We start from the raw sequence: 24,208 nt of genomic DNA, 5'->3' as shown, positions 1-24,208 counted from the left end.
AACAGATGGGTGGTTGGTGCTGTTGCCCTGCCAACGTGCAGTTCAAACACAGCTGCCTTATGCTTTGTCCTTTTGCACAGGCAACGGTCACAATCTTTTGTCCCTTCTTAGGCAATCTACTTAAGCCTTCAGTATAAACAAAAGTGTTAAATGGTAAGTGCTATTGAAGAAGACCATTTTCAGCTGCAATTACTCTACAGTTTGAGTTCATAGCAAGCAAAACTGGATTACAGCTTTGACTGCTGTTTGCCTGAGGGCACTGCGGAGGTAGAGAGACACAGCTGATGCTAAGCCACCTAAGCAGCTTTATGGAGCAGGTGTGGCATAGATGCCAATTGATTTCTGAAGGAACCAGCTTGACTGGGACAAACCTAAAGCCACATTGCATAGGCCTGCTTTTAACCAGCACAATTTAATGAAGCTCAGGTGTGCATTAGCTTTAATAGTGTGCTCAGCCACCCCTTGTTCCTTAGAACAGCCGTTTGCTTTGAGGAGGAGAAGCAGCTCAGGTCACCGTGAATTAGTCCAGAGTCCTATCACATAAGTTACAGTTTAGGACCAGATTTCTGGAGGAGCAGAACGAGCTAATTCTAGTGTGTCCTCAGGCTAATCCTAGGCTCCGCAGGTATGCAAGACTTCCCTCCCCACTAAACCAAACAAGTATTGCAAATAACATGTATAGAGCCCACAGAAATATAGTATCACAGAGGAGTTTGCAAACAAACAGCTCTGTTGAAGCAGATCAGAGGGTAACACCACCTGTACTGAAACTAGGTTGTATTGAAAGCATGTGGAAGAGTAAGCCATGACGAAGATGAGCTGATCCTTAGTCGAACAAGCATGAAAACTGTCCATGTTATAATCATCTTCAACATTTTAGATGTTACGTCATCTGCTTCAACTACTCTTTCCCCAGTGTGTTGTTCCACAGTAGGATAGGTTGAACAAATTCCACTAATTCTTATGAAGGTAAGATGATGCGTGGTATAACATCACACACCTAATGAATTCCTTCTATGCTCCTAAAATAGCCCAAGGCTCATGTTCTCTCATGACGCAGATACCATCTACATTAGAAGCAGCCAGTCCTGCCAGTTCCTCCCTGTCCCAGTCACGTCAGCATCCAGCCACAGACACATGACTTGGTCTTCAGCAATTCACCTGAACCCTCTGCAAACCAGTCTGAGATTTGTTTTGATAGCACCTGTCAGGCCTTAGTCTAAAGCTGGTAAAAGAAAAGTGATGAACGCAAAGATGTAGCATATCAAGAGCATATAGTTTACAGTAATGATAAATAAAGGGTAATTGTTTTGCTAGAAATAGTAGTTTTGTTAATATCAGCCTCACAATGCAAAGCACCTGAGTCAAAAAGACAAGGTGAGAGGTAGGAGTTAATTCAAATCAGAGTTTATGATTTAAACAAGCATTCCTAGGTCCCCTATATACGGGTGCCCTGTGAGCACCTTTCATTTGCAAGGCCTTCTCAGTGATACAGACCTATCTAACTATGTCAGATCAAGTAAAGTTCCCGATTCTTCCAGCACCTGGGTGCTAGCAGGGAGTCTCCTGGCAGCAGGTGATGCTCTCCCTGGGCTGGGAATCACCCCGTCAAGTGAGCTCATTTCCTGCCCAGCTGACGTGGGCCTTCCTGGTGGTGAGCTGGTGGTGTTGGGTCCTTGCCCTGCTGTCCAGGGAGGTGTGAGTGGGAAGTTCCGCTTGCTTTTTCTCCTGGGAAAAGATGCAATGTTTTATGAAGCTGATGACTGTTTGGGGAATCTTTGTCATTACTAAAGAAGAGATTAAAGTTTTAGCGGTTTAATACATACATCTCTAAAAAGCTAACTACACAGCTATATAAGAACTATCAATTATGGAGAAGGCTGATGAATCTACACAGACAAGGTAAGCACAGCTTTTGAAAGGGTATCTGTAAAAGGTATGGAGGAGGGGAAGGAGAACCACTGAAACAGAAGTGAATGCAGAGAAGAAAATATACCAGCTGTCAGCTTTCAGACAAGTATTTGGTTAATGAGCATCAACAAAACATGAAGTATGTGCGATAGAACTTTCCTAAGTACAGAAACAGTCCCTTGAAGCTATCTTGTACCTGTAATATTCTTTGTTGCTTAAATATGTCCTTTGGCAAGAGAAGAGGAACCAAACTAAACTAGAAGAGGGGGTCTGTTTTCCACCCCTGTGTAAGGAACTACAAAAGAAAGTTTAGGAAACTGAAATCCTGACTGATAATGAACTACCGAATACTTCTCCCACCTATTTTCTTTGCTTCCCCCTTTGAAATGAATGTGCTTGCTTTCTTTACCTCCTTTTTGGAGCTGCGCTCTTCAGGGTTCTTTGGCTGGTGCTTTTTCACAACTTCTAGCTGCAGGCTGTCAAACTTGGATTTGAACCAACGGTGAGCTTCTTCTAGGCTAGTTGTGATCTAGGCAAGACAGTGTAATTAGAACTGTAGAGAGAACAGTTAATGCACGCTGTGTTCCAGTTTTTGAGCTCTGTGCAAGAAGGGGCAGAAAAGCACACAACTTGGATCTTTCTCCTGTACGTAGGGGTAGGAGCTCTCCATGATGCCCTCTTCCATTGCTGTGAAAAGGATGTATTGGAGAGGTCCTCACTACAAAGTTGCCCCTCTCTTAGGGGGGTAAAAAATGGATGCTGAGTACCACAAACTCCTGAGAAAGGTGAGGGAAGATTAACTTTGCCTGAAGAATGCTGTAGAAATACTTTCTTGCTATTAAGGTCTCTTTCTAATCACGGAACAGTACTTGGACTGATAAGCAGCACGTAAGACCTCAGGCTGGGGCACCTCTATTACTTTTTTTTATTTTACTTTATGCTGGTTAATACCCTATAAAACATCTAAACCCCTAGATTTTCACCCCAAACTACTACAGTAATTCACGCAAGCTATAATAATTTGGATATTGTGGTACAGTAGTGCAAGGACGAGGTGATGCAAGGACAAATGACTTCTTGGGGCCAGGGAGGTGGGTGGGAAATGTGGTTTTGCATGATGTCACATATAGAGTAACACAAGAGTAGCTCAGGGGGGCAATTTACTTGGCCACAACACTTTTGGTTGGTTAACACAGATATCCTGAGCCTGATAAAAACAATAGGCTGTGGGGGACAAAAGCTCTTCTTACAAGCCCCACTAAATTGAAGTGATTCATAGAAAAGATAAAAACTTTATTTTTTTAAAAAAAGAGAAAGCATGATAAATGCTACTTAGTTGAAAAGGCCAAGGATGCACCTCACTCTTCACCAGAGTCTGAGATATCTGAGATTGAAAGGGTTACTTGGTGCATATGCTGAAATACTATCTTGTTACTTTCAATGAATTGTTATTCTAATGCTAACTAGCCTCACCTGTTCTGACTCTATGCTGGCTTCCTTCAGTTTCTTTTCTGTCTCCTCTTTATATTTCTTCAGATGTTTGACTGTTTTTTCCAGTTTCTAGGTAGAAAAAGAAGTAACATTGATTTCTATACAATTTTTTCATGGCACAAAAAAAATCACAATGTAACAGAAGGACTCTCCAATCTTTATTGTAAATAGCTTAGAGTTCTATCATTTAAAAAAAAAAATCCTGTCTCTCTCTAAAGTCAGATATATAGTGAATGTATGTTAAGTTGTTACTCGGGCTTTCTGGAGCAGACACAGTAAGATTTATAGGAGTATCTTCTGACTGAGTTCATAAAGTCTTTCTACCACCTCTTCTACAAACCCATAGGTTTTGCACAAAAATGCTTCCATGGTGTCTCACCACTTTTTCATGCTGTTATCACTTTACCTGGCATTCATTTTCCAGCTGCTGCCTTCGCCTTCTCTCCATTTCCAGCTGGGTTTCCAGCTGCCTGTTCTGCACTTGCACTTCATGTTGGTTTTTCAACAACAGTTGCATCTCGCTCTGCACACTTTTCAACTCTGACACAAATTTCTGGATGTCCTGTGACTGAAGACAACACAAGAATGAAATTCCAACATTTTAGCAGATCAGTCTCTTCAAGAAACTGGTCAAGAAAGCTCACTTGTTCATAATTATTCTTCTGATACTCCTCTTTCATTGCTTCCATTTTCCTCAGTTCAGATTCAGTCTCCTGGAAAGTGTTGAGAGAAACAAAACTTCAGGAATTTTTCAGGCTCACTGGCTGTTACATGGGAACTATTTCTGCAGATGTCTGCACATCCTATCCTTATTTCTTGCCCTATGAGACTGAAGTTAAGAGAACCCATGCCCCACCAGGGAAAGGGGAACAAGCAGGTGGCAGAGTTGCAAAGGCGTCTAGATTCTCATTTAGGATCAGGTACCAGTTGAACCGTAAGTTCTATGGCTATAAAGGATGGACAGGGACTAATCACTACACAAGCAACGTTTGGCCCAATCAATAATTAAGTAGACTGTATCCACAAAATGATAAAAGAGGACAAATGCTACTATAAAAATCTAGACTTCAGCGGTACATCCAGAGGGGGATGGGAACCTATGGCATCATATTTAATACGGGGGGGACGGGACACAACAGCAAAAGCGACACAATTACTGTAGCTGTTATCAATCTATTCATCTTCTGTTCAGAATTTGAGTCCAGAGTTAGTTTTATTTTCAAGTCTAGCTCTACTGCAAAGGATCAACAGCAGTCCTACTGAGTAGGAGAAAAAAGGAGTTCTCAACTAGGACATCTGTCTTTATTGAAAGATGTGTGCATACCTTTACCCTTTCCATGTTAGCTTTATAGGCCAGGCATTGTCTGACTTGAGCTCTTTGGCTTTTTAGCTTTTCCCTGTAACTGGACAAAGACTTTTCCAGCTCTATTACTTTCTGCCGCAGCTCCCTGTTAGCACAGGAAACTTCAGCCAATTTGGAGGAGGATTCTTCAAGGGATTTCTTTACCTAGGGGAAAGAGGAAAAAGTGAGTTCACATTAACTGTAAGAATTAGTTCATTCTATACAACAATACCTGGTTTGGTACGGCCTTCTGATTACTACCCGCTGCTGGTTATACAGGCTGGCAGTGATGAGGTTGCAGAGAGAAGTCCTGCAGCGATCAAAAGGGACTTCAGGGCACTGGGGCGACTGGTTCAAGGATCGGGAGCACAGGTAGTGTTTTCCTCTATCCCTACAGTGGCAGGGAAGGATACTGAAAGGAACAGGAAAACACACCTGATCAACACGTGGCTCAGGGGCTGGTGCCATCGGCAGAATTTTGGTTTTTTTGATCATGGGGAGGTTTACATGGCACCGGGCCTGCTGGTGACAGACGGAGTCCAGCTGTCTCACAAGGGAAAAAGGATCATGGCTCATGAATTGGCAGGGCTCATTGAGAGGGCTTTAAACTAGGTTCGAAGGGGGAAGGGGATAAAACCAGGCTCGCTAGAGATGAGCCGAGGGGTGGCGTGCCGATGCCGGGGGCGAAATCGATAGCCCAGCTCAAGTGCATATACACCAATGCACGCAGCATGGGCGGCAAGCAGGAGGAGCTGGAAGCCATTGTGCAGCGGGAGAGATATGACTTGGTCGCCCTCACAGAAACATGGTGGGGTGACTCTCATGACTGGAGTGCTGCAATGGATGGCTACAGACTCTTCAGAAGGGACAGGCGAGGAAGGAGAGGCGGTGGGGTGGCCCTGTATGTTAGGGAGTGTTTTGATTGTATAGAGCTCAACGATTGTGATGATGGTACAGTTGAGTGTCTATGGGTAAGGATGAGGGGGAAGGCCAACGAGGCAGATATCCTGCTGGGAGTCTGTTATAGACCACCCAACCAGGATGAAGGGGCGGATGAAGTGTTCTATAAGCGGCTGGCAGAAGTTTCTCAATCGCTAGCCCTTGTTCTCGTGGGGGACTTCAACTTCCCGGACATCTGCTGGAAATACAACACGGCAGAGAGGAAACAGTCTAGGAGGTTCCTGGAGTGTGTGGAAGACAACTTCCTGACACAGCTGGTAAGTGAGCCTACTAGGGGAGGTGCCTCGCTCGACCTGCTGCTTACAAACAGAGAAGGACTGGTGGGAGATGTGGTGGTCGGAGGCCGTCTTGGGCTTAGCGACCATGAAATGATAGAATTCTCGCTTCTTGGTGAAGTGAGGGGGGGCAGCAAAACCACAACCATGGACTTCCGGAGGGCGGACTTTGGCCTGTTCAGGACGCTGGTTGAGAGAGTCCCGTGGGAGACGGTCCTGAAGGGCAAAGGGGTCCAGGAAGGCTGGACGATCTTCAAGAAGGAAGTCTTAAAGGCGCAGGAGCAGGCTGTCCCTGTACGCCGTAAGAAGAATGGGCGGGGAAGACGACCGGCCTGGCTGAACAGGGAGCTCTTGCTGGGACTCGGGAAAAAAAGGAGAGTTTACCGCTTGTGGAAGAAGGGGCAGGCGACTCAAGAAGAGTACAGGGATCTCGTTAGGTCGTGCAGAGAGGAAATGAGAAAGGCAAAAGCCCAGCTAGAACGCAATCTGGCCGCTGTCGTTAGAGACAACAAAAAATGTTCTTACAAATATATTAATGACAAAAAGAGAGCCAAGGAGAATCTCCATCCTTTATTGGATGCAAGGGGGAACATTGTCACTGAGGATGAGGAAAAGGCTGAGGTACTTAATGCCTTCTTTGCCTCAGTCTTCAACAGGCAGACCAGTTATCCTCAGGGTACTCGGCCCCCCGAGCTGGAAGACGGGGACGGTGAGCAGGATGAACCCCCCGTAATCCAGGAGGAAGCAGTCAATGACCTGCTATGCCACCTGGACGCTCACAAGTCTATGGGGCCGGATGGGATCCACCCGAGAGTGCTGAGGGAGCTGGCGGAGGTGCTCGCCAAGCCGCTCTCCATCATTTATCAGCAGTCCTGGTTAACGGGGGAGGTCCCGGAAGACTGGAGGCTTGCCAATGTGACGCCCATCCACAAGAAGGGCCGGAAGGAGGATCCGGGGAACTACAGACCTGTCAGCCTGACCTCGGTGCCGGGGAAGATTATGGAGCGGCTCATCTTGAGGGTGCTCACAAGGCATGAGTGGGACAACCAGGGGATCCGGCCTAGCCAGCATGGATTCATGAGAGGCAGGTCCTGCTTGACCAACCTGATCTCCTTCTATGACCAGGTGACCCGCCTAGTGGATGAGGGAAAGGCTGTGGATGTGGTCTACCTGGACTTCAGTAAGGCCTTTGACACTGTCTCCCACAGCATTCTCTTAGAGAAGCTGGCGGCTCACGGCTTAGACAGGTGGACTCTGCGCTGGGTCAAAAACTGGCTGGATGGCCGGGCCCAGAGAGTTGTGGTGAATGGAGTTCAATCCAGTTGGCGGCCGGTCACGAGCGGTGTTCCCCAGGGCTCAGCACTGGGGCCGGTCTTGTTTAATATCTTTATTGATGATCTGGATGAGGGGATTGAGTGCACCCTCAGTAAGTTTGCAGACGACACCAAGTTGGGCAGGAGCGTTGATCTGCTCGAGGGTAGGAAGGCTCTGCAGAGGGACCTGGACAGGCTGGATCGATGGGCCCAGGCCAACTGTATGAGGTTCAACAAGGACAAGTGCCGGGTCCTGCACTTCGGCCACAACAACCCCATGCAGCGCTACAGGCTTGGGGAAGAGTGGCTGGAAAGCTGCCCAGCAGAGAAGGACCTGGGGGTGTTGGTCGACAGCCGGCTGAACATGAGCCGGCAGTGTGCCCAGGCGGCCAAGAAGGCCAATGGCATCCTGGCCTGTATCAGAAATAGTGTGGCCAGTAGGAGTAGGGAAGTGATCGTGCCCCTGTACTCGGCCCTGGTGAGGCCGCACCTCGAATACTGTGTTCAGTTTTGGGCCCCTCACTACAAGAAGGACGTTGAGGTGCTGGAGCGTGTCCAGAGAAGGGCAACAAGGCTGGTGAGGGGTCTGGAGAACAAGTCTTATGAGGAGCGGCTGAGGGAACTGGGGTTGTTCAGCCTGGAAAAAAGGAGGCTGAGGGGAGACCTCATCGCTCTCTACAACTACCTGAAAGGAGGTTGTAGCGAGGTGGGTGTTGGTCTCTTCTCCGAAGTAACAAGCGATAGGACGAGAGGAAATGGCCTCAAGTTGCGGCAGGGGAGGTTTAGATTGGATGTAAGGAAAAATTTCTTTACTGAAAGAGTGGTGAAACATTGGAACAGGCTGCCCAGGGAAGTGGTGGAGTCCCCATCCCTGGAGGTATTTAAAAGACGTGTAGATGAGGCGCTTAGGGACATGGTTTAGTGGGCATGGTGGTGTTGGGTTGACGGTTGGACTCGATGATCTTAGAGGTCTTTTCCAACCTCAATGATTCTATGAAATATATAGTGTCGGGGGATATAGAGTGGTACTTGAAAAAGTTAAGAGAGCACAAATATCACTATGCATGGCCACCAACATGCCTGTCCGCCACATGACAAAATTATGTTTCTTATATACAAGTGATGGACAACTCCGTGATAAATGGAAAAGGAGACAAATATTTGTCATGAGCTGCTGTTGTTCTGTTGGAAAATTGTAAAGCAGACCTCTTCCTCTGGAAATCATTCACTGAAGTCTTTTAATTCTATCCCTTCTCACCTCAGCAGATTCTTGACAGGCAGCTTTCCTGGAAGCCTCTTGTTCAGTTTGAAATTGCTTCTTCAAAGACTCTAAGAGTTCAGCATACATCTTTTCCTCAGTCTTGGCTTTTTCCATTAACTGTTCCCTTTAAAGAGAAGAAACAAATTCAGTCATTCACGTTTATATTTAGTATGCTTTATTTTTTAAACACAAGAATAGGGAAGACAAATCCATTTGTAAATACTTTTGCCTTGGATATACTCTCTGCACCACTACCGTTTAAAGATTGGAATGTGTTTTCTAATATCTCATATTCCATTTATTTAAAAGGAAGTTCAAAATAGCTATACAAGACAAATAGACTTTTTGGAAAAACCACTTTAGGACAACTTACTTTCCTTCAGAAAATTAAATGACTAAGCCTGTTTAGACAAAGGATAATGAGGAGATTCAGACTCCACCTAAAGTTAGGTTTGAGGTTTTACTTACTAACGTTCAGTTTTGGGTGGGGAATTTTAACAGCCTTCCTGTGCTCCCCTTGCTATAGCTACTGCAGGCCACTTCAAAGAGGAAGTGATATCTGCTATCCTCATGGAAAAGCTGTTTGTAGAAGTGCCATAATGACCCTGGGTAAGCAGTTCCTCAGTACAGCAGAGTAGGTTGAAGAGTCATTATGGGAACGAGTGAAAGAGCCCATTTCTATAGCTCTGCGTGAATCTATCATGCTGCTGGCTCAGCATACAGTCAATGCTGATATTGATAGATGAGTAAAGCCATAAAGCTCTGATGTTAGTGCAAAGTAATGTTTCTCCTCAAGTGTAGTATCATGGATCTGGTCTTACCTGCAGACCATCAGCTGTTGATGCTCAGTTTCTTTACTTTTCAGTTCATATTGAGTTTGGATCAGCTTGCTCTGCAGGGTATTATTGACCTGCAGAACTTCTTCCAAATGAAGAACAAGTTTCTTGTCTATTCTGGCACTTTCTAGTGCCTTACAAAGTGGTTCCACCTGTGCAGTAACAACAAATAAGATGATACTTACCCAAATGAAAAAGCTTAGAAAGGAATATTTTTTCCTTCCCAGTCAGTATCAACTTACAGGAGGTAACAGCGTGTTCACCAACTGTCTGATTACAAATGTCCTAAGCACAGGCACCTAGATGGGAATCCTTACAATGCCAATGCAATGACTGGCTTAGTCAGAAGGATGAGAACAATGTATATAGCCATGACTTTCTTGGGGGGAAAAAAGTTCTTTGCCAATAGTAAGTGTGTTTGGATTGTGAGGTAATCATTCTGACACTAAGTATTATGAGGAGAGATGAAAGCAATTCCTTGGAATCTTTTTCCCTCCATTCTAATAAGAAAAAAAAGGGCTATATAAACTTCCGAAATCTCTGTTCATATTATGTATCCAGCGGCAGACTGTAAAACCTTCACCTGTGCCAAGGAATTTTTCTTTAGAGAGGAGATGCTTGCCTCCTTCAACACTTGGATAATGATTTTCCTGCTCCACAGCAAAAAGTTGATAGAATATTTTTGCCTTGATTCATGTGAATGTCTTGCACTATACTGTATTCAGAAAAAGAAAAGGTACTTGGCTCAACACCAAAAATGCAGTGGTGGCTGTTACTATGGAAAAATGCGGTCTCTACCTGGCTGCTGTGCTGCATTCCCATGGCAACCAGTTTGGCTTGGCAGTGTTCCAATTCTGTTTCTAACCTCTGTATTTTCTGTTGAGTCTGGCTCCTGAAAATGGAAAATCAGATTAAAAAAAATCATGCATTAAGTCAATTTGTGCACATGTCCTCTGAAGTGGCGACCAACCATCTTACAGTTTGGTTCTCTACCTTAACCATATTAAGTTTTGCCTGTCACTGAAGTTAAACTTAAATTGTCTTTTACCTACTTTCCACAAGATGCAGAAGGCTTGCCAAGCTTGCAGAGTTAGCTACAAGCACTTGGTGTACTTGGTTCACTTGTACTAAGTATGTTTCAGTGTTGCAGGAAAGGATATAGGAAGCTTTTCAAACAAACTTGTCCTATAGCTTATTAGCCAGAACCACGGGGAAGATGCCACTCTTCAACTGTATCTGTCTTCACCACACTGCTGATAGACCACAGAAACAGCATCATTTTCACTTACTTGTTTTTTCTGAGGTTGATGATTTCAGTGTCCTTGTGTCCCAGCTCAGTTTGTACCACATCCAGAGCTGCTTTCATCTTGTTATGAGAAGCTAACACGTGCTCCAGCATGGTTGTCACCTTACTGTTATCATCCTTTGCTGCGTCCAGCTGGTGCTGCAGGTTTGCCATCTGCAGTACAAGAAATCGTTAGGAAAAGGAGCAGGAAAATCAGTCATCTATTAGAGTTTTATTAAAGGATTCTTTTATAAGTAACCTGCATGACTGCAGCAGTGCCAAGAGTATGCAATGGTTCTGAACATGGAAATCGCTTCCTCTAATTACAGAACCTTTGTTCTACCCCTGGTTTAAGCCCCAGCTGAGTGTGTGGTGGTGTTCTTGGGGTTTTTTTGTGGGTGTTTTAACTGATAGTTCCAACGCTTCTGAACTCTTGGCATGCAGGCTTCAGGAAGTGCCACAGATGCATGAAGCTGGGTTTTTAGTGAAAACTAGTCGTTGATTCTAATGTTGCTTAGCCTAAGTCTTCATCTGCATCTCTTTCAAACAAAAAATACTCAAAGGTTTTGGTCCCTGTTAATTTTCAGCCATTTCTTCATTGTCATCAATTAGTCAATTGAAATTAACTACCATTCTAACTTGCACTTCATGGTCATCACTCACCACCTTAAAGTCTCCTTCATTAATCCCAGTAGACCGTCCAGTTTTCAATGATCTTGGAGTGAGAATGTCTATTATATTCTCCAGTTTTTCTCCCATGTTCTTTACAGCATTTAACAGAATTCTCTGGCTGACCCTAGGACAATCTCCACATTCAGACACAGAGTTTCTTGAACGTTCATCTTGTTCGAAATGAACTCAGTGTAAAGTAGAGCGGTGAGCACAAGCATGTAAATCAGATTTCATAGTTTCTTCTCTTAAGCCTGCAGCTGACCTAGCATTACGATCAGGAGACTTCTGTTGCCAAGACCTTGCTGGGGATTTTTTTCTTTTTGGTGCCATTCCTACCACAAAATCAATCAGCCCTTGGAGGCAATAAAGATGTGAGTACCAAAAACAGAAATTGAAAAACTACTCTCCAAAACATCTATTCACTGGAGCAGAAATAGATGCTACATCTTATTCCTAAGTCTGCATTACTTCAGGAAGATATTTAAGCTGTCTTCTGTGATACTTTCCACAGCACGTTATCCAAAGTCATGTGATTTCCCTCTGTATCTTGGTAGCAGTGAGACACAGTGCTAACTGGAACTTCATTAGAAGTCTGTGATGTCAGCCGTTGTCACAGCTCTGCAGAGCCAGCAGTCCCCTCGTTCTGAGCACCCCTCTGGTCTGCTCCCACTGTGAGACCTTTCTACAGCTAGTTCTCTATATCTGCAAACCAATGGAACTGAGTGTTTTAACTTCCCCAAAATCCAAAAGCATTTAGGTCATGGATTCCAATCATCAGCATAATATCCAATTGCCTTTGACTATCTGATGGACCATCCTCTATGATGGAGAATAAAGTACAAGAGAAACCTTGATTCATTTTGCTTTCTGGAAACAGAAGGCAAAAACAGGATCTCCTGTTTTCCAGGGAAGTGTCCTAAACGTGGTTACATCTTCTCTCTAATTTCTAGATCGATGGAGATTACGGATATGATTGACAGTTTGTCACTTTTGCCTCTTTAGTTTTCCAACTCAAAATTATTACAAGATTACTTTGGTATCTGAGAAGCAAGGGGAGTCTGTAAAGAGCACTTACTGTTAGGAGTTCATTCTTGCTTGTGAACAGAAGTCTCAATGCAGTTACTTGAACTTACAGCTTAGAATAGCAAACTCGTGACAGAGAAGAGTCCACTTCATAGTCTTATACCTACAAGCTTGGTTTCACTGCCCAGGATAACACACCTCTTCTCTGTACTTCTGTCTATTAAGACTGAGTGAACAGACTGAAGCAGAATAACCATCTGCCTCCCGGCAATATAGCTAGACAAGTATTATCTGCAACTATTTGTTCTCATACTGGGAAATAATAATAAATCCTGAGGAATATCTTTATAATCCTGTAAACTGTGTGTTTTCTAGCCTGAATACATGCAATCAACTTGCATGAAAAACAGCTCTGTTCAGCTGAGCTCCCATAGTTCTCATGTTTCTTTTGATGAAATCAGGTTCTGTTTCCAGCTGCAGACTAGAATGCTACAGTTAACATTAAACATATGCTCTGTTCTTCAGGAAAAAGTGAGTTGAATCTGATTTCTAATGGCTATGTAAGCATCAGTTAGCCTGACCCTAATTCTGAGAGGTAAGAAGTTCTCAAAGTTCTGTTTCACCTGAGTGTATTTGGTCTCTATGCAATGCACTTGCAAAGCTCACTATTATCTAAACGTGCACCTACAGCTCTTCCTCCAGCTTCTGCACTTCAGTATTAAGAAAAGAGATGTGGCGAAATAGCTCAGCTTTCTTTTAGTGCAGAAACAGAAAATCATTATCTTTGTCTGGAACACAGAAGCAGAGTGATGTGACAATGTCTCTCTGCCCAGAGCAAATTTTTTCTTTTCCCTGAGTCCCATAGCAGGAGAAGCAGCAAGTGAATTGCTTCTAACTTATCCTTCCATAGAAATAATTCCAGATTAGAATTCACCTTGTTTTAATCTAAGTACGATGTCTTCGTGGTCACTTCCTTCTGTCACTACCATCAGACCTAGGACTATCGCATAAATGTAGCTTTCTTGCTCTCTAATAATCACTACACATTCTGTGCTGTTTTTAAAAGCAACTCAGGAATCTTTGCACCAGTGTCCCAAATTCTATGACATAGGTTACATTGAAGTAAAAGCTTTACTTTCAGCACCTCATTTACTGTCTAGCTAACTTCTGCTTAAAAAAGCTTACATACGCTGTTTATTTTTGCTTACCACCATGGTTTGCCTCCCTCCTTATTAATTTGTATTTTTTACAAGGTTTTCCATGTTTCTAATCTTTCAACCAATTTTCTACCCATATATTTTGTTTTAATGCCCCCTGGTGGTTCTTAGCCATTCTACTATTTTCACACATTAAGCAACTTAATCATCACAAATCCTAGAGATGCAACATCAACAGCATCTTGTCACCCAAAGGCAGCATGAGCAGGATCGAAGATGATTTTGATACAGAACTCTCTTAATATGTGTGCTTGACACTACACAAACTAAGTAGAGAAGATAAATAAGCACTTCCCTCCAAATTAAGTACTGAAGAGCTAAGGTTAAACCACCTTATCTTAGATCAACATAAAAAACGAGTTTCCCTTTTGAGCTGACAAATAGGATGCTGAGAGGTACCTGAAGTTTTCCTTTGTCACAGGTCAGTTTATTCTTGCTGTCAGTCAGCTCTGCCAGCACCTGTTGCACCTGCTGTTGGGCATACTGAGGAAAAAAGAGCAGACGTCACCATTCTGTAGGAAAAACAAGGCAAAAAGCAACAAAAAAGATGCTCAGTGTCCTGTTGCTCCCCAAGTATTTTAACTTTCCTCTGTTGCTTTAGGTATAAATTTTCAATTAGGTGAAACACTAAAACAGATTAAAAAAAAAAAAAAATCCAAAATGGCATAAATTCCTCCAAGACAGCTTAATCTCTAGGAAGAGCTGCTCAGAAGAACTGCTCAAATTGGTACAACCTTCCAGATGGCCACAAGAAGGCCACTGTCCTAAAACCACAGGCAACAGAAATGGAGAGATGAAAGAAATCTTTGACAACAGGGAACAGAGAAGCAAAAATAACTAGAAAAATTAGAAGGCATGGACAGAATTAAAATAACTTAGAAAGACAGTAAAGAATACCAAAAAAATAAAAATCAGGCAACATTTTAAGGTTCTGAATGCTCTATTGATTCATATTCTTTAACTGATGACTGCCAAAGGAGTTCTGTGTTAAACAGAAAAAAGATATACATATGTTACAGACTAACTACTGTAGAAATGTAACTTTGATTATCAAATAACAAACACTCAAAAGGTGTTTCAGTTAATTCTTCTTTAGCATCGTGATGTTAGGACCTTAGCAGCAGCTAAGTGTTTCTTAGGATCTCCAATGTATACAGCTGGTCATTACATCCAACACTGTAAAAAAAACAATGGTAAAAGCCCTGGTAGCACAGTATTACTAAGCTTTTACTCAACTTTTCTGGAACTGCTCAAGTATCCTGATCCAGGTGACTGAGAGTAGTGAGAAATACTGGAATGGGAACAAGTTAAAAATGGGAATGAGGTCCCAAGTGCAAATTTGTCCACAAAGGGCATAAAACTGTTGTTAATACCCTTCCAGTGTACACAAGCTGAATATATATATACAAATATACAAGCTGTATACCTGTACTAGAAAATGGAATGGAGTCATAGGATTTTAATGACATACCTAAATGTCCAATACCTGAAGCTCTATATAGTCCTCTTAGCTCATCCCACACAGACATCTAAAAAGATGGAGTTACATTTGAGATATCTTATCCTTTTGTTTTCATTTTTTCCCCTTTTTGATTCGTTAATATGATCAGCCACTCTCCATAAAATACTTCAAAGTGCACCTCGATTCCTGCTACAGTTGCTTATCAGTTAGGTCATCAGTTACCTACTTTATTAGCGGCTTACCTGCTCATGTACCAGTGCAGCCAAGCGATCCAATAGCCTCTTGTTCTCTTCCTCTAGCGTTTGCAAAGCGAATTTCATTGAAACCATTTCTAGCTACGAACAAGAAAATCCAACTCTAATCGTACCACTTCAAGATTTCCACAGTCACATGAATACCACAAAACCTCAGCACTACATATGGATTAGGGATAGTCTCTCCTGTTTCAGGGAGCTCTTCCGCAACAGTGAAAGAATCATGCTGACTTCAGTCACAACACTAAGGAATTTCTCATTTATACCACAAACGTTACCTTTCCTTTTCCAGGCTATGCACATGCAAGGAAGCTACACAGGTAAAACAGCTAGGAGAAGCTGAAAATTATTTATCATTTGCCATAGTAGCATAACAAACTTATTACCACAAATAGGGCCTTATGTAGGTAGCAGTAGGATTGCTGCTCCAAAGGACACATCCGTTTAGACAAGAAAAATATCAAACAGCAAAGTGAGCAATATGGCTATGGCAAGTATGACATTATTTGGAAATAATTTAGTTAAGAGAGAGTAAGCAAAATGAAAGGAAAACTTGGAGAAAGACAACACTAAATTTAAAGAACAGCCATATATATTGCAAGATACCTCATTCTCTGTTTTTTCTACTTCCAATTTGTTCCTTTCCTGTATTGCTTCATTTGCTGTTGTCCTTATCTGTCAAAAGAAATGCGAAATCATCACCTGAAAACATCCAGATTCATAGAAATACTACACGTCTTCAGAACAGTTGATCTGAAGGTTGCAAGTCAACTCTGAAGTTTAGAAATAATATCTGCAGAGCTGCCCTGTCTTCTCTTCCTTTTCATACTTCAGAGAGGAAACATTACAAGTCAAAATATAAGCATAGTAGGAAAGGGGAGAATATGTCACACTTGCCACTGCAATAGCAAAAAATAATCGTTCTGAAAGCAAAACTAGTATGTAAATAAGAACTCTAGCAATGTGGGTCCAAAAGCAGCTTTCAAGAATATAGCTTTAAATCAGTAAGATTTCTGTACCTCCTGTTGAAGATTTTCCTTTTCTGCCAGCAGAGATCCTTTGTCTTGCAAAGCTGTCGCAAGTTCACCTTGCAGTCTAGCAACAGTACATTCCAAAAGCTGTCTCTGTGTGGTTGCTGCCTCCTCAGCAAGGCTTGCTTTCTGCCTGTATTTGCCATGCTCTGTACGCAAGGCCTCCCTAAAGAAAGACAAAATAGCCAAGCTGGAGTTTTAGCACAACAGAAGGACAGATGGCCTCCATATTAAATACCAAACTGGCCCTTCTGTGTTAATAAGTAACAAGTGCTAGAAAAGCAGAAATCAAGGCAGTGAGAATGCAACAGAGGAAGGGGAGACAGAGGCTGCAGACGAGAAAACTCCTCACAGCTCTCTTTGAAGCTGAGCCCTCTCATGCTGCACACTCTGCAGCTCTCCGAGAATGTTGGCATGGGCAGCATTCAGAAGCGAGTCTTGCTCTTGCAGCTTATGAGTCTTTTCTTGTTCTGCCTACAGGGGAAAAATTATGCAGGCAGTAACAGTAACATCAGAATGATGAGGGATGAATAATTAATTTACAAAGCCGTTAATTTGTCATCGAGCTCCTGCATCATCCCTATAGTTCTGCATATTGTGGTGTGCTGATTCTTGAATAGGGTGTCAAAGCTGAGTTCACCTTACCTAGCTTTTATATATGTATTTAATCTCAGATCCTTATTACTTCTAGTCAGCTTCTGCATTTACAGTACTTACCAATGCCCATTAATTCCTATGTTCCTCTTTCTCAGTGGTTGTTATAGGATGTTTCCATAAATAGTATTATCATATTTACACTCTTTCTCCATAACATATGACTTTTTTTTCTGTACTAAAAATAAGTATTTGCCAAAGAAGGACACAAACACCTTTTTATCACCACCTTTATAAAATTTCCATTGCTCTATCTATTTTACTGTATTCCCACAGATTATCAGTATTAGGAATTAGTCTGTTGTCTAATGTCTGAGCTGCAGACAACTTTATTGGACTGTAATAGTAGGCTACATACCTTAAGCATGGTCTGATGATCTGAAATGAGTCTAGTATTCTCCATGGCAACACTTTGGAGTGTGGTGCTGAGCTCTGAGCATTGCTGGCTTAAGTGGTCATTAAGGACCTGGTTAGATAGAAGGAGGAGGAGGAGGATGACAAACAGGCTTTCAGGGTTTGGGGAGGTTTTTTTCTGCATAGTAGGCTGTCAGAAACTTTTAAAAAATCTCTTGCAGACATGGAAAAATCTATTTTAGGTAGAAAGCGTCCAAAATTTTGTTCAGGTAGTCCCAATTTATGGTAGACTTATTCCAAGGTGTTAAAAGTTTACAGTAATGGGGAAAAAAGAGAACACAGTTTAAAATACCAATCAAGCATGATTGCTTATTAGTTTTGAAGTTCAGAAAAAAGGAATGTTTCTAAGGCAAAGAAGGCAAAAATCGAAAACAGACCCCTACTAATTTCATAGTTGAATTATTGTAGATAACCAAAGAAAAATGGAACTTTCTGTGAAAGACGTATCCAAATCCCATTACCAGTGAACACCGTCCAATAAACAAATATCTGTTGGGGGGGAGGAGAAAAAATAGAAAAATGTTTTCTAAAATATGTTCTAAAAAAAGGGAAAGTAGAATAAATAAAAATTTTTAGAACGTACTGAGGTCAACCTTTTGTCCCAAAAGGCAAAGGAAATTTTAGCCAAGCAGGTACTCCATATTTGACTCATTAATAGAAACATACTCCTTTGCACCTTTAGAGTCTACATGAATATAAACATACTATTTCAAGGGTAGATAGAAGAAGAAGCAGCAGTAGTTCTGCATGTCCTGGCCCCTGAAGACAACACTTTCAAAAAAAGCTGATTCAAAATAAGTATTGGGAAGAAAACTTTCCAGCCTTAAGGCTGGGAAATCTGGAACAGCTACCTAGGCTAGTGATTGAATTCCTTCATTGGAAATTGTTCATTAGCCTGCATTACCTGACAGCACTAAACTTTGTCTCCTGACCTGCACTTGAGGCTTCCCAGTAAATGTATAATCATTTCTCACTAATCACTTGTTTTGTTATACTCTATTTCTATTTTAAAAAGAAGAGTAGCTATTCTCATTACCTGTACTTTCTCTGCTGTTTCTCGCAGGGCGGTCATTTTAGACTGAAGTTGCAGATTCTCTTTGCATTGTTTGCTAAAGGACAGCTGTGCATTCTAAGGGGCAATAAAACAGAACATCCACTGAGAAAAAATTTAAATGTCATTTAGCCAGGCACTTCACAAATATCATACCTGCCTATTTCCTTCAAGCTATTGTCACATGGCTACGTGCTCTTGCAAGCACCGGACATGGCTCCTATAGTACAAGCCTCTTTCCAAAATATACCTTGAAATAATAACCAAAGTGCTACCTGCTCTAACTTAGCCTTGAAAGTTGAGGGTGACTTCATATCCTTCTGAGATCAAACTTATTAGTCTCCACTATAATTAATCTCAATACTTCTGAACTTAAAAGATCTCCCTGCCAGAAGTGGTACAATTCACAACTGTACCTTTGCCAGCGCTGTGAGACTCCACATCTAAGCTGAACTTTTACCTCATCTTCACTGAAACTTACTCTTTCAGAGAAGACTTCAGACAGCACACACAGTCCCTACATAGGCAGTAAGCATCCCTCTTCACCCATTTAGTATCCAGTTGACCAAGGTTCTGATTTTTCTGTAGTATTAATCACCAATCCATCTATTTGTCTCCTCTGCGTGCAATACCTGTGCTACCACAACTGTGTTTCGTGGTCAGTTCTAGCTTTCCAAGGAAGGCATTCGTATCATTGTTTTGATATTTCAGTAGTATATGGAAGTTAATCTTTCAAAAAATAAGCAGGGCAACCCCAAACTGCTAAAATAATAAAACAAGACATTCAACAGTTAGTAGCCTTGGTCGCATTTGGCATTTGTCCGCATAAAAATTCTGCCTCTGAAGTGTGGTACATTTGAAAGGCCCCATATAGGCTGTTCTGATCTTTATTTAGCTATTTTCCTCACCAATACTTGTTTACAACTTACTTTTGCTTCTTCACCAAGCTGGGAAATGATACAGTTCCTGGAGTCTAAAAATAGAAAAGAATGTCAGGACACACTTTGTTATCTGTTTGGTAATTTTAAAAAGTGACATTTTGATTTAATGATTGAGTTTAGCTAAGTTACTGAATATGCCACAAACAGGTAAGACTTCTACAAATGTGTTGTTCTTTAACACTTTAACTTCAGTATTTCAGCAAAATTACTTTTGAAGTACTTTCCATAAATTAATTGTAATTTATTTAATTTTAAAATTAAGCATGCCATCATGCCAATCTGCTACACACGCTTCTGTGATCGCTTGAGCAAATCAAATTACCCTAAGTCTCTTATTCATCTGTCTAGTGTGTAAGCAACTGATTTGTCCTGACTATAATCCACAGCCCATATGCAACTTTACAAGTTTTTGTGCATTGATGAAGAACAACAGTTAGATCCCTGCTTAAACCATACAGACCTAAGAGCAGAAGCATTTTTGCTGGAATTTGAATCAACCTGCCTATAATAGCTAGCCTCTTATTCTGCTGTGCTGTATAACATACTGGAAAAAAAGGAAGACACGAGACAATTCAGCACGAGCAGGGTAGGGAGGGAAATCTAGCCAAAATATTATGACATCCAAGGTATCATCGAAGGATCACTCAAAAGTTCTTCAATTAACAAAGGGGAAAAAGCCTTGATCAGCAGGATTATTTGATACAGAAGAAAATTTGTACGTCTCATTTAAATTTGTCATTTGTGTAAGGATTTATTCTGAAGGAAAGAATTCTTCTGCCATCAGTCTCCTCCATTCAGCCAACTCTGCCACATGACAAGTTTCTCTGCTCTTGCCATGCCTTATGCAGAAATGCTGCCTTTTGTGAGCTACGGGTTAATTATCGCATGTGTGATTCACAGAGTAACGAACAAAACATAGGGGAAACAGGAACACTTCTGTAAAAGGAGTAGCTAGAAATTTGAAATAGGTCCTGAGGGAAGGATCACAAGAACAATAATTATGCTAGGATTTAGGCATGGTTACTGTGAGTTATTTGGGAATAAGGAACAGACTTTAGGTTAGGAACATTTACCTTTAATTTTGACAATATGGAGCTTCCCCCTACCCTGGCGTGCATTAAATGCCACTTAGCTCCCTTATAAGCAGCTACTTTCACATCAATAGACTGGGAATCTAAATGAGATCAACTAGAGGCTTACCCCAGATGCTCGTCCTTATACTGATGTTTAATAGAGCACATTTTTTTTTTTTAATCAGCTGCAAAAAGACTCAATAGCAATGGGCATTCTACTTGCGCATCAGTTCAGGAATCATGCGTTAATGGTTACTTGCTAGATGAAGTCTCCTCTGAAAAGGAATTTATGCTGATGGAATCTTTTCATATTATTGTTGTGTATTCATTACCCTGATTACCACTGTTGTCAGTTTCCTCTAGGTAAGAAGAGGCTTTAGAAACATCACATGCAAACTAAAGGCCTTTAATATTTCATCATCTCTTAAGCTGCCCTCCACTCCTGTTGACTGATACACCTGCCACAGGTCTGGAGGACCTCAGTGCTTGTTTCCTCTCACTGTGGAAGCCATGAGAGAAGGGCTAAAAAGATATGACAAGAACCCACTTGTCATACCCAGCTCAGCTTTCAGCTGTGTGCACTGTTGCTCCAGTTGGGCAGTTCTTTCCTCCTCCTCTTGCAGCCTCACTCGGGCTAGCTGGACATCTTTGCGCAACTCTTGGCAGTCCTGCTGTAATATCTGTACCTGCAATGATATGACAGATTAATCTTTAAGATGCAGAATTCAGTCAGGCAAACCTAAGCAAATTTCAGAGCCTGAAAAGTTGATCTAACTGGAAAAGATATAGCCTGATCAGCTTCTCCGCTCTTTCTGCTTGTCCCAATCTTATACAGAAGACTTTTATGGCAAGCAACTCAATTTCTATATGTAACACAGTGTATATATGCTTATAATCATCTTTATATGACCGGCAGAATCTAACAAGTTTGCACAATTAAAGATTACAGAAAAGATCAAGCAATAAAAGATGAAAATAAATGCAACACTCAAGGCACTGAACAAGTCTGTCTCATTTTTTAGAAATTGCATTTTCTATCTATTTATCAGTACCTCAATTATAAAGAGGCTTGTTTAGCCTGGTGAAGAAGAAGTTAAGGCAGGATCCAGTTGTGGCCCACAAGTCTGAGAGGTAGTTACAAAGATTATGAGGTCAAATTCTTTTCAGTTGCGTTGAATGGTTTAAGAAGGGGCAATGGTCCCAAATTTAAGCTTGGAACATTCAGATCGGATGCTAGAAAAAAAATCTGAACTGGAACATTACTGCAGCACTATAAGAAAGTCCCTAAAGGAGCCATGGAATCACAGTCCTTGAACTCTGCTAGACAAATCCACCACTGCCCCAATCCAGTGTTTGTGATAATCCTACTCTGAGCAGAAAGTTTGACTACATGATCTCTTCTGATCAACGTTTGTACAAAATGTTCTAGTTATAAAGTGTTTTAATTGGTTTCTAGGAATGACATCCAAGTCCTTGCTTTTCCTCACAGATGAGAAAATGAAAACAGATACAAAAGAAAACTGAAAGTTTCTCAAACCTGCTTCCGTTCTGCTTCTACTGTTGTTTCCATGTCCTGTACATGACACATCACAGTTGCTTGGGATTCCTCCAAAGACTCCCGCAGGCTGATCTCCTGGGACAGCTGTTCTGTTAGCTAGAAAAAATAAACACTTTCTGACCCAGGTCTAATTAAGTAGATTGAACAAATACTTGAGATCATATATGAAAGATGTTCTGTCTGGGTATTTAGTTATGAGTGTGGCTGGCAGGTTCCTTTGGGTTGTGCACATTCCAAAATTGCACCCAGAATATTATTTAAGGATCATCTTCAAATCTTTAAATAATGCTTGGCAAATTCAGCCTCCTACTAAGCTCCTTGCTCTTGTACTTACCTCCTGAAGTCTACAGTTAATTTTCTGTTTTGTGTTCCTCAGCTCCTCAGCTGCAATCACTACATCCATCTAAAGAAGATGAAAGGAACAGATATTTTTTATCCTTTCATGTTCTTAACTATTGCAAAAGCAATAGGTATTATAAAATGCAACTGCCACGCTAACACCTAGAACTTGATTTCTATCTCTAATCTGATGTTCTCTGTTCTGAAGCACTGAATATAAGAGTGCAAGCACTAAGCAGCAACGCATTCTTTAATGCAATTAATGAGATTGAGTGACGTACTCCATTGAAGTTCTCTTCAGGGAAGATAGTAATAGAAGTGTAAGACTGAAATACCAGAGAAATGTAAGTTCCTGGAAAAACAGAAAAGCTATTGAGAACTCTACGCATGAAAGCTAGGATGAATTAAGTCACAAAGATGAGAAATTACAAATCTCAAATATTTTTATTCTTTATTTGCTATGTAATTTTTTTTAATTGATGGAAGCACAGATTCTCATTATCAAAAGTGTTTGCTCTTACTGCCAACAGTATATCATAAACTCCTTTTTCCAGCTGAGTATACTTTCTGTTTAACTATGTCGGAGATGAATGCACTTAAAAACAAGTCTGTTAATACTTGAAACTATAATAAGATCATAACCTTTTGTACCTTGGATGCAGTTGTAATCTCCAGAGCAGTACTCAGTCTCTGAACTTCTTCTTTTGCCTTTTCTTCAGCCTCTTTCATATCACTTAGGTGTTGGCGCAACTTCATTGCTTCTTGCTGTACAATCTTCATTTCTTGCAAATGCTCCTTGTGGATTGCATTCAGGCGCTGCTCCAACTGGGCTGCCACAAGGAAAAGGCAAAAAACTTTCATTGACAGAAAAAGCATATGGAGAAACAATGAAGAATGAAGTGGTAAAAAAACCTTTTTTTACTACCTGCATGCTTTGGATTCAGTTCCTTTTCTGTCTGCAGCCGGAAGATGTTTAATTTCAGTGTCTGTACAACACTCTCTAAACGACACATTCGATTCACCAGTGTTTCACAGTTTTTCCACAGTGTATTTTCTCCCACAAATGCTACCCTGGCCTGCACAGGGCTAACGGCTGGCTGACTAGCAGGTGTTTCTGAGGTCTTTGAGTGGAAATGATCGAGGCTGAAAAGGAGAAAAGACTGACCTACTCTGTGTATGCATTCCTACCTGACATTGCACGTGTGCATCACAGATGCGATTAGATCAGAAACCACGTTTCATAGAGCTGGAAGGTTTCCTGTGCCCCGAGGTTGCTGTAGCCTATTCTCGCTGATTCTGCCAGTACCAGCTCCCTCACGGAGAGAAGAGCAAAGCATGGCAAATGGGTGCAAAGAGGAACAAGATGAGGAAAATGAACAAAAGTGTGAGCTCTCCAAGAAGGAAAAAGCTTACCCCTGCTTTCTCCCTACCTCCGCCCATCGACGCTGAGCGCCTCCAGGTCTCGCACCAGTGCACTGGTTTGCTCTTCCACTATCCTCATCCTCAGGTGGAGCACCGTGAAGGCCTCGGGCGCGGTCGCCCTGACGCTCGTGGGCATGACGATTGGTCTGGCCATAGCCGCTCCGGCGGCCTCCCGCTCCCGCCCTGCGGGGATCCGCACCAGCCGTGGCTGAGGCACCCCCCACACGGCGGCCGCCCCTGGCCTGGGGCACCTCGCCCGCCGGCCTCCCCCTCCCCGCACCCCGGCCCGGCCCGCCGCGCCCCCTCACCCCCTCCACACCCCCAACCGCCACCCACCGTGGCCGGGCCAGCCCACCGCCATGGCGCTCCGTCCCCTTCAAACCCACCCGCTCCCCGCGCGGCCGATCCCGCATGCGCGCCGAG

The 24,208-nt window shown here is 42.2% G+C and overlaps 1 protein-coding gene across 2 annotated transcripts; it reads right to left on the bottom strand.

Moving 5' to 3' along the window:
• Positions 1-1,411: 1,411 nt before the first annotated feature.
• CCDC150 (coiled-coil domain containing 150) lies at positions 1,412-23,954 on the bottom strand. 2 transcript variants are annotated; one of them, XM_076342266.1, is made up of 24 exons: positions 23,794-23,954; positions 23,289-23,506; positions 23,015-23,193; positions 22,359-22,427; positions 22,004-22,120; positions 21,023-21,152; positions 19,382-19,425; positions 18,438-18,530; positions 17,346-17,453; positions 16,686-16,807; positions 16,322-16,499; positions 15,909-15,977; positions 15,291-15,383; positions 13,986-14,069; positions 10,679-10,848; positions 10,188-10,281; positions 9,375-9,541; positions 8,551-8,677; positions 4,727-4,909; positions 4,047-4,115; positions 3,809-3,970; positions 3,385-3,471; positions 2,321-2,440; positions 1,412-1,728 (listed from the first exon to the last, which is right to left on the bottom strand). In XM_076342266.1, exons 1-24 carry the CDS (start codon positions 23,937-23,939, stop codon positions 1,609-1,611), a joined length of 2,949 nt encoding a protein of 982 aa, XP_076198381.1. In that variant the 5' UTR covers positions 23,940-23,954; the 3' UTR covers positions 1,412-1,608. The 2 variants fall into 2 exon arrangements, with proteins under 2 accessions (XP_076198381.1, XP_076198382.1); XM_076342267.1 differs by lacking the exon at positions 23,289-23,506 and having other exon boundaries at positions 23,794-23,848.
• Between the last annotated feature and the right edge of the window lie 254 nt (positions 23,955-24,208).

This window comes from Aptenodytes patagonicus, chromosome 6 (genome assembly GCF_965638725.1).
Source record: "Aptenodytes patagonicus chromosome 6, bAptPat1.pri.cur, whole genome shotgun sequence".
Taxonomy (NCBI): domain Eukaryota; kingdom Metazoa; phylum Chordata; class Aves; order Sphenisciformes; family Spheniscidae; genus Aptenodytes; species Aptenodytes patagonicus.
This window is presented reverse-complemented; position numbering and strand designations above follow the sequence as displayed.